Source organism: Rousettus aegyptiacus, unplaced genomic scaffold, assembly GCF_014176215.1.
Source record: "Rousettus aegyptiacus isolate mRouAeg1 unplaced genomic scaffold, mRouAeg1.p scaffold_m13_p_7, whole genome shotgun sequence".
In the NCBI taxonomy this organism is placed as follows: domain Eukaryota; kingdom Metazoa; phylum Chordata; class Mammalia; order Chiroptera; family Pteropodidae; genus Rousettus; species Rousettus aegyptiacus.
In genome coordinates this window covers 15,704,415-15,717,348 of record NW_023416310.1, presented here as the reverse complement: position 1 = coordinate 15,717,348, position 12,934 = coordinate 15,704,415, and the positions used below count along the sequence as shown (strand labels likewise).

Below are 12,934 nucleotides of genomic sequence, written 5' to 3'. Positions count from 1 at the left end.
GCATGTCGCTTCCGGGCCAGGGACGCCTGGGCACTCTGAGAACCCAGAGTCCACACACCGCCCCGTTCGGATGTGCGCATCCTGAGATGAGTGGCGCCTCCCCCCGGGAATCCTGGCCTGTCCCCACCCTGAGAAACCCGGCCTGGACAAAGAGCAGGTGACTCTGGGCTGGCAAAAGCGATCTGCAAACAAGACTGCAGCGTCCATTTTCCAAAAGGACATATTTGAGAGTCTGTTCTCTTCATTTTCTTCAAAAACGGTTGTGAAATCTGTCATCAATGGAAGCGTATCCTAATCCTTTTATATCCATACATCTCGCATGTACAATTTAAAGAATTAATCAAATGAAATTGCCACGTCCCCACCCCTCAGCTGAAGAAAGAGCAGGGTCTTTTAAAACCACAATCTGGGCCCACTCTGCAGGTGCACATCCCTTGCCTAAAGCATGCTATTTCTGAGCAGGGCGATTGCAAAAGGCGCCTGGGGAGGAGGGCTCGCCTCCATGACAGGCCTGCCCCTTTGTGTGATCCCTTCTCTGGGGCTAATTCCTCTGAAACCTGCTAGGTATGTGGCCCTCAGAGTGCTGTGGCCCCAGGAAGCCCCTCACAGCTGTGCTAATTCTTGATGGCTCCTTATTCCCAGAGCATCTTCAAGGAGCCAAGGGGCAGGGGAGTGTGGGTGGAGGAGATACGGGCCACGGCAGCGGGCAGTGGCTGGGACGAGCCCTGCTAAGAACCAGTGTGCTTGTTCTTCCCAGAAGATTATGAGAAGTGGGGCCTTGGGGGTGAAGAGTCACTGAGTGGCCATGGAGGACACGGTGACAGTGCAGGGACAGAATTCTGGACTCAGGCTCAGGACTTGCCTAAGTCCTGGTCCAGCACTTACAAGCCGTGTGTCTGTGGGCACTGACTCTGCCTTACGTAGCTTCTCCGTCTTCACTGATCAAGTTTAAAGAGAGTCACACTGCCCAGAGTTTGTTGAGGATATTGAGTGAGATAATATCGATGTGAATAGGGCATAGACATGAAAGGGGCCAGCTGGTCTCTGGGGAAGATGCAGCCGGAGGGCCTGAATTCTGCTGACCCAGAGGACGGCAGCTGGACGTGGCTGTAAAGAGCGGCTCCCGAATGGAGGCTTCTGTCTGGGAACCTCCGGGTCACCCACCCAGCTCTCTAACCACCTGATTGGGCTTTTCCTGGACGGCTCTTTGCAGCGCATGGGGTATCGCCACGGAGAAGCTGCAGAGACAGGCCAGGATCACTTTCAGTAGCTCTGTCTCTTCCACTGTCCTTCACTGTCACATGCCACCCCCATTGGCACCTGTTCCTGCCTCATCCCCTCTCTGCCCTGCCCTTGACTTTTTCTAGATGGCTCCAAGTCTTAGAAGGAATGATACACCGTGGGTGGGAGACCTAGTCCATTTCCACCCCACCGTCGCCAGGCTGTGTGATCTGGGCTGGGTGACTTTCATCATAGATGCTCCCTCTGGGGTCCCCCCACTTCCTGCTCTCTCCTTCATTCCAGCATTGGGAGAGGAATGATACAGTTCGAGTGGAGGTGAAAAGCAAGATGGGCAGGGAATGCTGGCTTCCAGGTGGGGGGCGGAGTGAGGGAGGGTGGAGAGGGGCTGGAGATCAGGGCCAGCAGTGGGGTTTTCTCTCTGTCGTTCTTGCGTGAGCCAAGATGGCTCCGCTCCTGCCCCTCCCCTGTACGCCAGGGTAACTCACCGTGAGCGAGTCGCCCAGGGCCGCGATCACCTTGATGTCCGCCAGCTTCAGCCTGTGAACTGAGAATCGAGTGGGAGTGAGTAGAAGGTTGGAGTTCCTATCTCCTCTGAAGGCAAATGAAGATCTTCCAGGAAAACTATGAGGAAGCTCGTTTTTAATAGCGAATCACCTCGGACAAAGGATTAAGAGCTTGTCTTTGTCCCAAGGCCCAGCAACAGTGGCCTTGGAGAATGACGGCTGCCCCCCTCAGGCCCCTCGGTGCAGGGCTTGGGGGTGGAAGGTGGACCAGCTTCTAGAAGTGAGTTTGCTGGCTTTTGGTGAAACCTGATGTTGTGAGGCAAGCAATCACCCACAGGGCATGCAATAGCCCTGGGCGACATAATTTGGGAGTAAGGCAGGAATTGTGGTGGACACACAACCCATACTGAATCTATTCTAGGATCTGGTCATGTTTGGGATAAAATATCATATCATCCTACTAAATAGAAAAAAAAAATCAGCTCAGTTTCTCTAATGCACAAAGAGAAACGCTTTCATACCACCATTTTTAAAATTGAGGTGAAATTCACATAACATAAAATCAACCATTTCGAAGTCAATAATTCAGTGGCATTTAGTGCTGTGTTCACAGGGCTACACAGTCACCACCTCTGTCTAGTTCCAAACCTTTCCATTACCCTCGGAGGAGACCCTGTGCCCACTCCTCAGTTCCCTCCTTACCCCCCACCCCACCACCCCCGACAACCACTTTTCTGTCTGTGGAGTTATCTGTTCGGGACATTTCACGTAAATGGAATCTCACAACATGTGGCCTTTTGTGGCTGGCTCCTTCCACGCTGCCTGGTATTTCGAGGTTTGCCCGTGTTGCAGCACGTGCCAGTACTTCAGGCATTTTCATGGCTGAATACTATTCGACCGTATGGAAAGCCCACATTTTGTTCCTCCATTTACCACGTGATGAACCTTTGGGTTGTTGCCACCTTTCGGCTCTTGTGAGTAATACTGCCGTGAACATCCGTGTGCAAGTTCTTATCTGCATGTCTGCTTTCCATTATTTTGGGTAGACACCGAGGAGAGGGATTGGTGGGTCAAATGATAATCCCAAGTTTAGCTTCTTGAGGAAGTACCAAACTGTTTTCCATAGCCTGACTCTTTTTTTTTTTTTTTTTTAATCTCTTGAGTTTAAGTGCATACTGTCATGTCACCGAGCAGCTATCTACTCATATGACAAGCACTCGGTTCAACACCGAGCAGTGGCTGGTACACCGAGGACTGCACAGTAATCAGAAGTGTTGGATGCCCTCAAGAAGTTCACAGGCTAAGGAAGAATCCGTAGTCATAATAATTTATAGGCCAATAAAAACTCAGGGGTGTAAAGCGACATGAAGTTCTGGAGCTGGGGTATGGCGGGGGTGGTTCGGAGCAGGCTTCGTGGAGAAGCCAGTGTTTGAACTATGCCTCGGGACATTATGAGATTAGGGTGAGGGAGAGGACAGCGTAAAGGATGGATGTGGTACAGTAAAGCATGCAGTGTCTATGAAGAACAGAGAGATATAGAGTTTGGCTCAAATGAAGAATGTAGCAGGAGACTAACAAAAAATAACATTTAAGGGTAGGTTAGGGCCTTTTATACCTGGTTAGGATGAATACTGCCATACATATAAAATAACTTGCATACATACAGTTGTACTATATCTATCTACCCCATTACTTTATACACATAAGAATGTGAGCCCAAGTGCATTTTAGGAACTACACCTAAGATTCCTTATGCCATATGTGGCTCTGTCATGAGCTCACTTCCCACTTTCCCCCATATCCCCCCCTCTCTAAATTATCTTACTTCCATAATCACCCTGACTTTGCCATAGCTCCATCTTTTCTCTTAGATGTGTCTTCCATGGTCTCTATCGGTGCAATACTGAACTAAATTGTCCAATAACTTTGACACCTTGGGAGGAGTTTAATATATTGTTAGTGTCAGGAAGTGTCCCACTCCCAGGGGGGAAAAAGCTCATCTTTTCAGCCACTGCTTAAGATGGATAAACTGAAACTTGTGTGCGAGGAGACTTTGACAGTTCTTTTTTTTGCCAAGTTGCTCTATAAACATGCAGTGAAACAGAGAACAAGATGTTTTTAACACAACTGGACTCTGTATATAGCCCGCTTCGTTTATTCACATCCAAATCATGGTTGTATAATTATATCTGCGGAGGAAGCTGTATTAACACCCAGCAGAAACAGTGCTCAAAGAGACCTGGAGATCCAGGTGTCTCTTTCCACGGAGACATCTCGTCTACCTAACTTCCATGCTGCTCGTAGATGGGGAACTGCCACTCCTACCGAGGATTTGCTCTCATTGGAAAAGTGAAAGTCCCTGCCTCTTCCTCTGACAGCATGCAAACTAACACGAACATGATCGTGAGTGTGTGTATGCAAAATATATAGATTCATGTTCCTCAAATTTGAGCACGCATCAGAATCATTTAGAGATCTTATTAAAATACAGATGGTTGGTCTCCACCCTCAGAGTTTCTGATTTAGTAGGTCTGCGGTGGGCCCAAGGATATGTGGTTAGAAGAACAATATCAAATCACAAACCCAGCTGCACACATTAGCACACATCCATGGAGCTGAGCCTGAGAACTTTAAAATGACCTTCTCTCAAAGAAATTAGGCTGTGGGTAAAAAAAAAAAAAAAAAAAAAAAAAAAAGACGAAACAGAAAATAAGACCTCCTCTCCTCAATTCTAGAAGGCTTATTTTAGCTTCTGGTGATGACAGTCAATCACCATGTTCTTGTTGCCATAATGTGTAGTACAGTGAATTCTGTGAACACTAGCTAGCGTGTAAAAGTTAGGGGAAATCTATGGGCCTGCCAAAATGTGGACGAGATGGATAGCACGTTACCATCTGATAAAGCAGCAGCTGAAACTGGCCATTCCTGTCTCTGACATTTGTAGCAGACAGAACACACACATGCATGTCTACATCTATGTGCATATATGTGTGTAGAGAGACAGATTGATTCATATGCGTGTGTGGGGTGTGGGGAGGGTTTTCCTGTTGGTCATTCTAAAGGATTTCCTGCAAGAGATAATAAACCAAATGAGCCAAGCCTAGATGGGAGGAGTTTGACTTATCTGGGATTTTATTGAGATAGAGCCCAACACATATCATTGGTTTAATAACTGTAGACCTTGATTTGAGCTTTGTTAATATCGTCATATATGACAAAACAAAGTCTGGAAACACAGCAAAGCACTTTAGCAGTTGCTCTCCTTGGGGAAAGAACTACTCAGAGATAAGATTACAATTGTGTGCACTGATTAGCTAAATATTATTTGGTACAAACTGTCCACTACCTTGAAAGAGATTGGTAAACACATCATTGCCTCATCAAGATTTCTACAGAGGGGACCTCTTATCACAAGGCCATCCAAATGATGATGAACTATCATGAATAGCAAGGAAATGGTAGACTAGAGCATAGAATTTGGAAAACTACCCTCGATACGTGAAGAGCGACACCCACGAGAAAGACTTAGCACTTTGGAATTTTGTCTTGTATAACCCAGCAACTTAAATTGCCTGGGGCCATAATCTGAAAAACCGACTTTCTCTCAATTTTCAGTGAGGCGGCTCAGCATATGAAGGAATGTGTGCACTGCACATAGTAGGAGCTCAAGAAGTAAGTTAAATGAACAGCTAAGGACAGGGCTCTGTGTCGGGGCCTTGATAACTGTCAAAGCTTTACGTGATAGAAACTATGGGGAAGGGAAACACTCATCCAAACTTCTTGGGGTGAGTTTGAACTTGTTTAGTAGGTTGGTCCCACCCAAGGACAAACAGGCTGTTATCCCACGTGGGGAATCCTTACTTCCTAGTCACAGACGAGGTTAAGTCGCAAGACCCATGAGCAGAGGTAGACTACAGAGAGAGCTTTAGGGTCTACACTGGACACTACACTGCTGGTTCACAGTGACGTGAAACCCTTGGTGATCACCCAGTGCTGTGACCTGGGACATTTTTCGTACCAGCCTTTGAATAGCTCTTCATAGCCAAATAGGTAAAATAAATGACATCAGGGACATAGAAAGGAATCAATTGTTTAAATGAATGAACTGTTCTGATTCATACTAATGGTGACAGTGGCATATAATTAGCTTTATGGATCCCTATTTTTCAAATACTGTGAATTTTCCCCTCTGCATGGAATTAGCAGCTTGATTTCAAGGCAGCCATTGTCAGGGGATAGCCAAGAGGCCATGAGCCCTCCGGCTCCTTACTCTTATCATTCTTTTGTTTGCAAAATGCTACTCTTCTCACTGAGAAAACCTTAAGTCAGCTACCATGCCCAACATACTTTTTCATCTTATCTATATTAGGGACAGGGCCATGGAGTCATCTAAAATGACACAAGTGTTTATGAAATTAGAAGGCCGGTAGGAGAGAGCGCCCAGCAAACTGCACATGTGAACTGGCCAGAAGGAAAAAATCAGAAGCTTGCATTCATTGGCTATCAAATGCCGACTGGTTATAAAAAATTACTTACGCCAACTCTATGTATCTTATACAAAGCCCCTTAGATCAGGGGACAAGGTCTGTCACCTGCACTTTCTGATGGAATGACGACGAGGTACCCTGGCCGAGGCCTGTTGCTCAGGCAGTTTCTTACTTTGAAACATCACTTTTGGTGAGCTAGGTGTATCTGTGGATTAGTTTGATAGAAACACTAGGAAAGGAAACTAACAGAAAGTTTCTGCAAAGAACTCTGAAGGCAAAACAGTCATTTTATGAGAAAAAAATCATTTTAACAGAAGATATTTTGGTCTAGTTAGTTTTTAAGATCTTTCCCAACCCTGAGAATTGTTGATTGGCTGAATTAGACATACTAGATAATTCAGTTTAGTTCTACCAACATTGATGGGCTCTTACCAGGTGCTGAGTCATTGGAGATGTAAAGATAAGAAAACCTGCTTTTACGAGTCTGTATCAGATGGCTTCGTCTTGATTAGAAATTGCAAACATATCTCCAGAAGAGTGAACGACCTCATCAGAAATATGACAATTATCAAGGGAAAACAATAATGTGACCCTGTGTTAATTTCTTCTGCCTACCCCAGCAGTTACGAATATGGCTAAAATGTCCAATTCTAGATTATGCACAGTAATGAAATGTGTTTCTCATTATTGTCCAGTAAGCTGAGGCCATTTGTCTAAGTGACACTTTTCAGGCAGGACTCAGAAGTACAGCCTAGCATTGATCTCTAAGTGCTGCTACCCAGATGGAGAGAGAAAGAGAGTGTGTTTTGGTCCCATGCCTGCTTGGTTAGATAAAGCAGACCTAAATCTATCCATCTGCTTATTCAAACAGCTTCTATCACCAGACTATCTCAGATCTCAAGGTCTTGAGATTTCTTGCACTTACATCTCCGAGTGCCAATAAACAGTAATCTTCAGGGTCAGGAAATAAAGAAGAGGTTCATATTTTATTAGGCTTTTTGATGTTGAGATATGCTGTCATGGATTGGTTGATTGTCATTGTGTCATGTCTGAAACATAACACAGACAGATTGTGAAATGCTTTATAGATAGATCATCCTTTCAGAATGATAAGATTAAAAGGGGGATGGATATTATTTCGCTGTAAAGAATACGGCTATTAAAACATTTGAATTCTCCCTTTCCCTTTCTCTCTCTATATATACACATACATAAGTACATATATACGTACGCCTTTGAGATTTGCTATAGGAAGGCCTACACATGAAGCTAATAATTTGTTTCTGCTGCTAAAATCCTGCTAGTAAACTAACCAAGAAGAGTGAGTGGAAAAAGTGAAAAGACTGTGTGTGTGTGTGTGTGTGTGTGTGTGTGTGTGTGATCTTGATCACCTTTTCCTTTACTCCATAATATATAACAAGAGCCAGTTATACCCCAAAGTTTTGGTGAGAAGATTTTTTACTTACTTGCCAGTCATTTGGCTTAGAGTGTGTAGAGCCGAGACCTGTGAGGGGCAGTCTAACAGCCAATGTTAGTGTTGTTCTACTAACACTCAGCAAAAGGGGGCAACCTAACTATAAAGATTTGCATCCCTGAACGATTCCTGCTAGTTACTGTGGCATCGCCAAACTTAATTTTCTATCGTGCAAGGCACGTAGGAGGCACTCGACAAGTATCTGATAAATGAATGAACAAATGAACAAATCAATGAACAGAGGAGTCACCTGTCAGGAACCTAACTCAGTGGTGCAGAAATGCTCCTGGGCTGATGTTTTGAGTCATGTGGATCTCCCTGGTCACATGCACAAAGCCATCACTCCCAGACCGACTGGCCTCAAGGAAAAGGCTCAACCCTTAGGCAGCTCCTCTTTGGGAACGGTCTCTTCCTAGAACATTCCATGACTCTCATTTTCATGGCCCCCAAACAGTTATTTTGAAAATACTGAGTAGCAGTGACAAAGGCACCTTTATAAGACAGTGTGCCTTCCTGTTCTGTGTGGTGTTTGAGGAAATCCTGCATGTGGCTCTGACGGTGAGCGTGGACTAGTTATGTTTGCTTCCTGCTTCAAGGTAGTTTTGCTTTTGGAGAACAAATTCACCTCATCGAGGAGGAAAGGCAGGAACAGTGACATCAGCTCACTCGACTAACACCGGGCTCTTTGCTAAACATGGCCTGACACACAGTTAATGCTTAATAAGTGCTTTCTGATAATGTCATCATATATCATATTTTAGTTAAAGAATAATCAAGCACTGGCATGAACTTACAAATATACGGGCGTACCTCAGAGATATTGCGGGATTGGTTCCAGATCACCACAATAGAGCGAGAATCACAAGAAAGTGAATCATAATCTTTGTGCTGGTGGAAGGTCTTGCCTTCAATTTGTAAAAAAGGCAACATCTGTGAAGTACAATAAAATGTGTGCCTATACGTACAGGGCTATTTCTGTTGTCCTTGAAACCTCACGTGTGTCTCAGATTGTGTGGAAAGCCGTCGTCACCCTAAGGTTGCTCCCAACTTTGATGATTTTGGGCCTCAGGTGAGTTAATAAATCACTTGACTCAAGCCACATACCTGAGGTGGGAACTGTGTCGGAGGGTTCCTTGTCGGGGCATCTGATTTCTGTTCCATCTCTCACCTGAAACGAGACACGAGAAATGAGAAATGGAACATGGGAAATTGGGTAAGAAAAGGGATCTCTACTTTGGAAAATATCACATAACATAGAAAAAACTAAGTGTCTTTTAAGATTTCTCCCTCTCCTTCAAAACTCATATCCAGGTGTCCACAACATCCTTTCCAAATACTCCCAAACCTGTAACCTCTTCCCTAGTTACTCTACCTCAGCCTAAGTCCAGGCCTCCATTACTTCTTCACTGGAATATTTCGGTATTCCCAGCATTACTACCTTCGGTCCCATGGGCTTCCTCCCCTGAATCCATTCAGAGGGGTCTCTCTCTCAACATGAAATAAGTATGGCACTCCCCTGCTGAAATTCTTGGCGAAAGCAGGGATTTTGTCTGTTTTGGGTATGGTTGTATCTCCAGAGCCTAGAACATTGCACTGTAGATGCTCAATAAATATTTGCTGGTTGAATAGTAAACACATTTCTGCTCTTTATTAACATTAGCATAAAACCCATCCTTCTTAACAAGGCCTACGAGGCTCCCAGGTTCTAAACCTTCGGAGTTGACCTGGCTCTCAGTGCTCTCCACGTTTCCACGTCTTTGCCCAAGCACTTCTGATCTCCCTTTTCCTTCCCCTTCATTTCCCCACACTGCCATTCACTTGGCCCCACCTTAGTCATCCCACAAGGCCAAGGTCATGGGTACTCTTTGGGAAACCTTCTTCAACTCTCTCTTGTCCGAGTTAAACACTGGGACTCTGTGTTCTCAGAAGACTCCGTGGAAACTTTAACATGGCACTTAAGCCATCGTGTCATCATTGCTGGTTGACCCCACTAGACCGAGTTCCTTAGAATAAGCAAGTCTTTTACTGACGTTTTTGTCTCCTATACCTGGTGTATATCCTTCCACCCACCCACCCATTTAGTCATTCAACTAATAATGATCAGGTGCCTGCCCTAGTCTCTGCCCTCTGTGCCCTAATGGTACCCAGCAGGTAATCAATAACTGTATCCTGAAGGAATGTATGGCTCCTATTATCAGAGGATAATAGCAACACTTGTATAGAACTGTCGCCAGGGCAGATGCTTTATACTCATTATTTATCATAATTTATTAACAACTCCATGAGCTATCACCACTTCCCAGGCTAAAATAAAAAAAGATGAGGCGGAGAGAGAGTTAAGTATCTTGTTCACTGACACAGAGCCAGCAGGCGGAAGGGCCTGGATCTCTGAACCAGAGGCAGTTCCCTCACCTCGCTGGGCCCGGCAGCCTCTCACATGTATCCTCATTGCTGTGATCGTATCTAGAAAGTGTGGGACAAGTCACTAAGTCGACTCTTTCACACTGTGTCTTTCAGGCTTTGTGGTGGAGGCCCAGGCCGTCAGCTTTGCCACCACCATCTTGAGTAACTCTCACTCTCTTCTCTAGGGAAGGCTCCGGGACCGAATTTGTCGCAACCCGTATTGGTCCCCGGCCTTCTGAGAATGAGGACATCGACCTACAAGCGTTTCTTGGTTTTTCGGAGGAGAACAGGGTGCCCTATCTAATCTTGACAGGAAGTACCAGAACGAGTCATGAGATAAGCAGTAAGCAAGACATGAGTCAGTGTGAGGTGGCCCCTGAGGTGTAGGCTGACTTCTGAGGCCTTTTGGTTTCCATGCTGTCAGATTTTAGATTCTACCACATTTCTCTGCCTTTTCTTAACTTTCTCTTCTGATCGAGGCCTCAGATGGGTTTAAAAGGACTTGTCAGAAATTTGGAAACAGCCTAAAAAATCATTCCTTACATCAAAATAGACAGGAGTAGGCAGTGCTGAGCACCCAACCGCCATGAATCTGTAGGATGCTGGTTGCAAGGCCATACTAAAGATGGAGCCACGAGGCAGACTTGCTTCTAGCACAAAGGAGACAGCCATACACCTGATCTTGCACCCTTTCCAGCCTGCCCATGGGTTCCAGGACACAGAGAACCACGTGGAAGGTCCCAAAGACTCCACACTGGGGTATGGCCCTTGGTTCACTTGCATGTTTATCAATCAGCGAAAACCTCTCCATACCTCAAGCTTCTCATGGATTTTTGACACCCTGGGTAGGTAGTTGCTGTTCCTGTAGGTGAACAGATATGGGTTCTCCTGCAGAGAAAAGTAATATGTTATAACCATGACCCAGAAATCTGAACCCTTTAATTGTCAGGCTTAATCATCCAGCAGTGCTGTTCACCAATGTGGAACATTCATATCATTGTTGAAATGAAAATCATTCTCTGGCTTTTCTTCTCTGTGCTGCCAGTGAGTTCCCCGAAGGAGCCCATTAATGCTTTGAAATTTCCCATTTGCAAGAGTCAGCATCTCCTGCTCTCTACCCGGGAAGCGCATGCTACCAGGCAGAGTACATGTATCTCCAAGAAAAGAGACCTTCATTGTAAGCTTCCTGGCAGCCAAAGCAAAGAGGGAAATAGAGTGAATTATGTAGTTCTTATAGCCTAGTGACGAAAGACTTACCAGCTCATCAAGAAAGTCAAAACTTTGACTAGCATTACATGATAAGAGTAATTCTACTCATTCATGTTATTTTTTCATCTATTTATTTGGCAACATTAATTATATGTTTACTACGCATTAGGCACATATTTAAGAAACCCATCTTTACATTTGGGGTGCTTGGGGCCAGGTGAGAAGTAGCTTTGTCCCTATGCCCTCGAGCCGTGGAGAGGGCCTCAGTTTTGCTAAAACGGCTCTGCTGGCCCCAAAGTGCAAACCTTAAAGGTGCCAAGTATGTATATCTGTGCCCTGGCACAGAGGAACAGAGCCGAGATTCTAAAAGGACTAATGTCTCAGCTAGGAGAGATCCCACTTCACAGCAAAGCCCACTTGGTGATTCCATTTCTTCCCCCGATCCAGCGGAAGATTTCCTCTCCTCTCCAGTCCTTGCCTACCTGAGAGGGACATTTCACCAGCCTCATCTCTCTTGCATTGAATGGCTCATCTTTCTGTCCTGCTGGCTCCATCTGGAAGAGAAGGCGATCTTTAGAACGGAAAAGTTGAACACAGATGGCCGCGTTCCAAGGTACCACTGAGAAAGACTGGTTCATCTGACATTTCTCAGAGTTTGACCCTGGACCAGCAGCATCACCCGGGAACACATTAGAATGGAACATTTCTAGCCCCCTTCCCAAACCTGCTGAGTTAGAAACTCTGGGGCAGGGTCCAGCTCTCTGCATCTTAACGAGATTTTCAGGGGGATTCTGATTCATGTTCAAGTTGAGGCCCCCTGCGCAAAAGGAGTCATTGAATCCCGGCCCAGCCCCTCCTGATGTCACAGGAGAAAGTGCACACCCGAGAGGTTGGACTGGGACTAGGACACTGGTGTCCTGGATCCAACCAAATGTCTCTCATTTGGTCACTCGGCTTTCTGAGCATCCCAGGGCCAGTTAATCAGCTTCTCTTCTGGTCCCTGCTCCTTGCTACCCAGCTGTTGGCCAGCTCACTGATTCGACCTCCCTGGAAGGGAGAGCAGGGATGGGACGAAGGACGAACGCACGCACGGCTCTCGCGCGAAGCATGTGCCACCTCCCCCTTCCGTTCGTGGGTGTGAACGCGTGCCCAGCAGGGAGCAGAAACCTCTGCCACCTGAGAACTGCTTACGCAGCGTGAGCGACGCAACGTATGGGCCCCGGGTCAAGTCTGACATCCTGAACCGCGACACAGAGGAGCAGCGACATGGGACACAGCACGCCCCCCACCCTCAGACAACTGGGATGCCTGGTGATTCGGGAGACCGCTGCCTGACAACTCAGACAAAAAGCACGCAGGGCTCCAGCAGGGGAAACCAGCAGATGATGGGCTCAGGTGAAAACGCTGCAGGGGAGAGAGGACAACGAAGGGAGCTGAAGAACCTGATGCACGAGTGATTTCTTTAAAAAGTTCCCTTTGTTATTTTTAACTGATAGTTACACACAGGTAAATACGCAAAAGAAAGATGCAGTGGCTTTGAGAGATCGCACGTTTTCTTTTGCACAGTCCGGCTTCTAGCACTGGAGAGCATCGCGTCTGCTGTCAGCCCTACTGCC

At 46.0% G+C, this 12,934-nt stretch overlaps 1 protein-coding gene across 5 annotated transcripts in view; it reads right to left on the bottom strand.

The window, feature by feature from the left end:
* The window catches only part of PLB1 (phospholipase B1), a 144,620-nt gene that overhangs the window by 62,164 nt on the left and 69,522 nt on the right, over positions 1-12,934 (bottom strand). For all 5 annotated transcript variants that reach the window (XM_016145347.2, XM_016145345.2, XM_016145344.2 and 2 more), the window contains exons 16-19: positions 11,801-11,872; positions 10,923-10,997; positions 8,811-8,874; positions 1,728-1,786 (exon numbers count right to left, since the gene is read on the bottom strand). In XM_016145347.2, the coding sequence (XP_016000833.2) occupies positions 1,728-1,786; positions 8,811-8,874; positions 10,923-10,997; positions 11,801-11,872 (270 nt within the window). The remainder of the gene's footprint in view (positions 1-1,727; positions 1,787-8,810; positions 8,875-10,922; positions 10,998-11,800; positions 11,873-12,934) is intronic.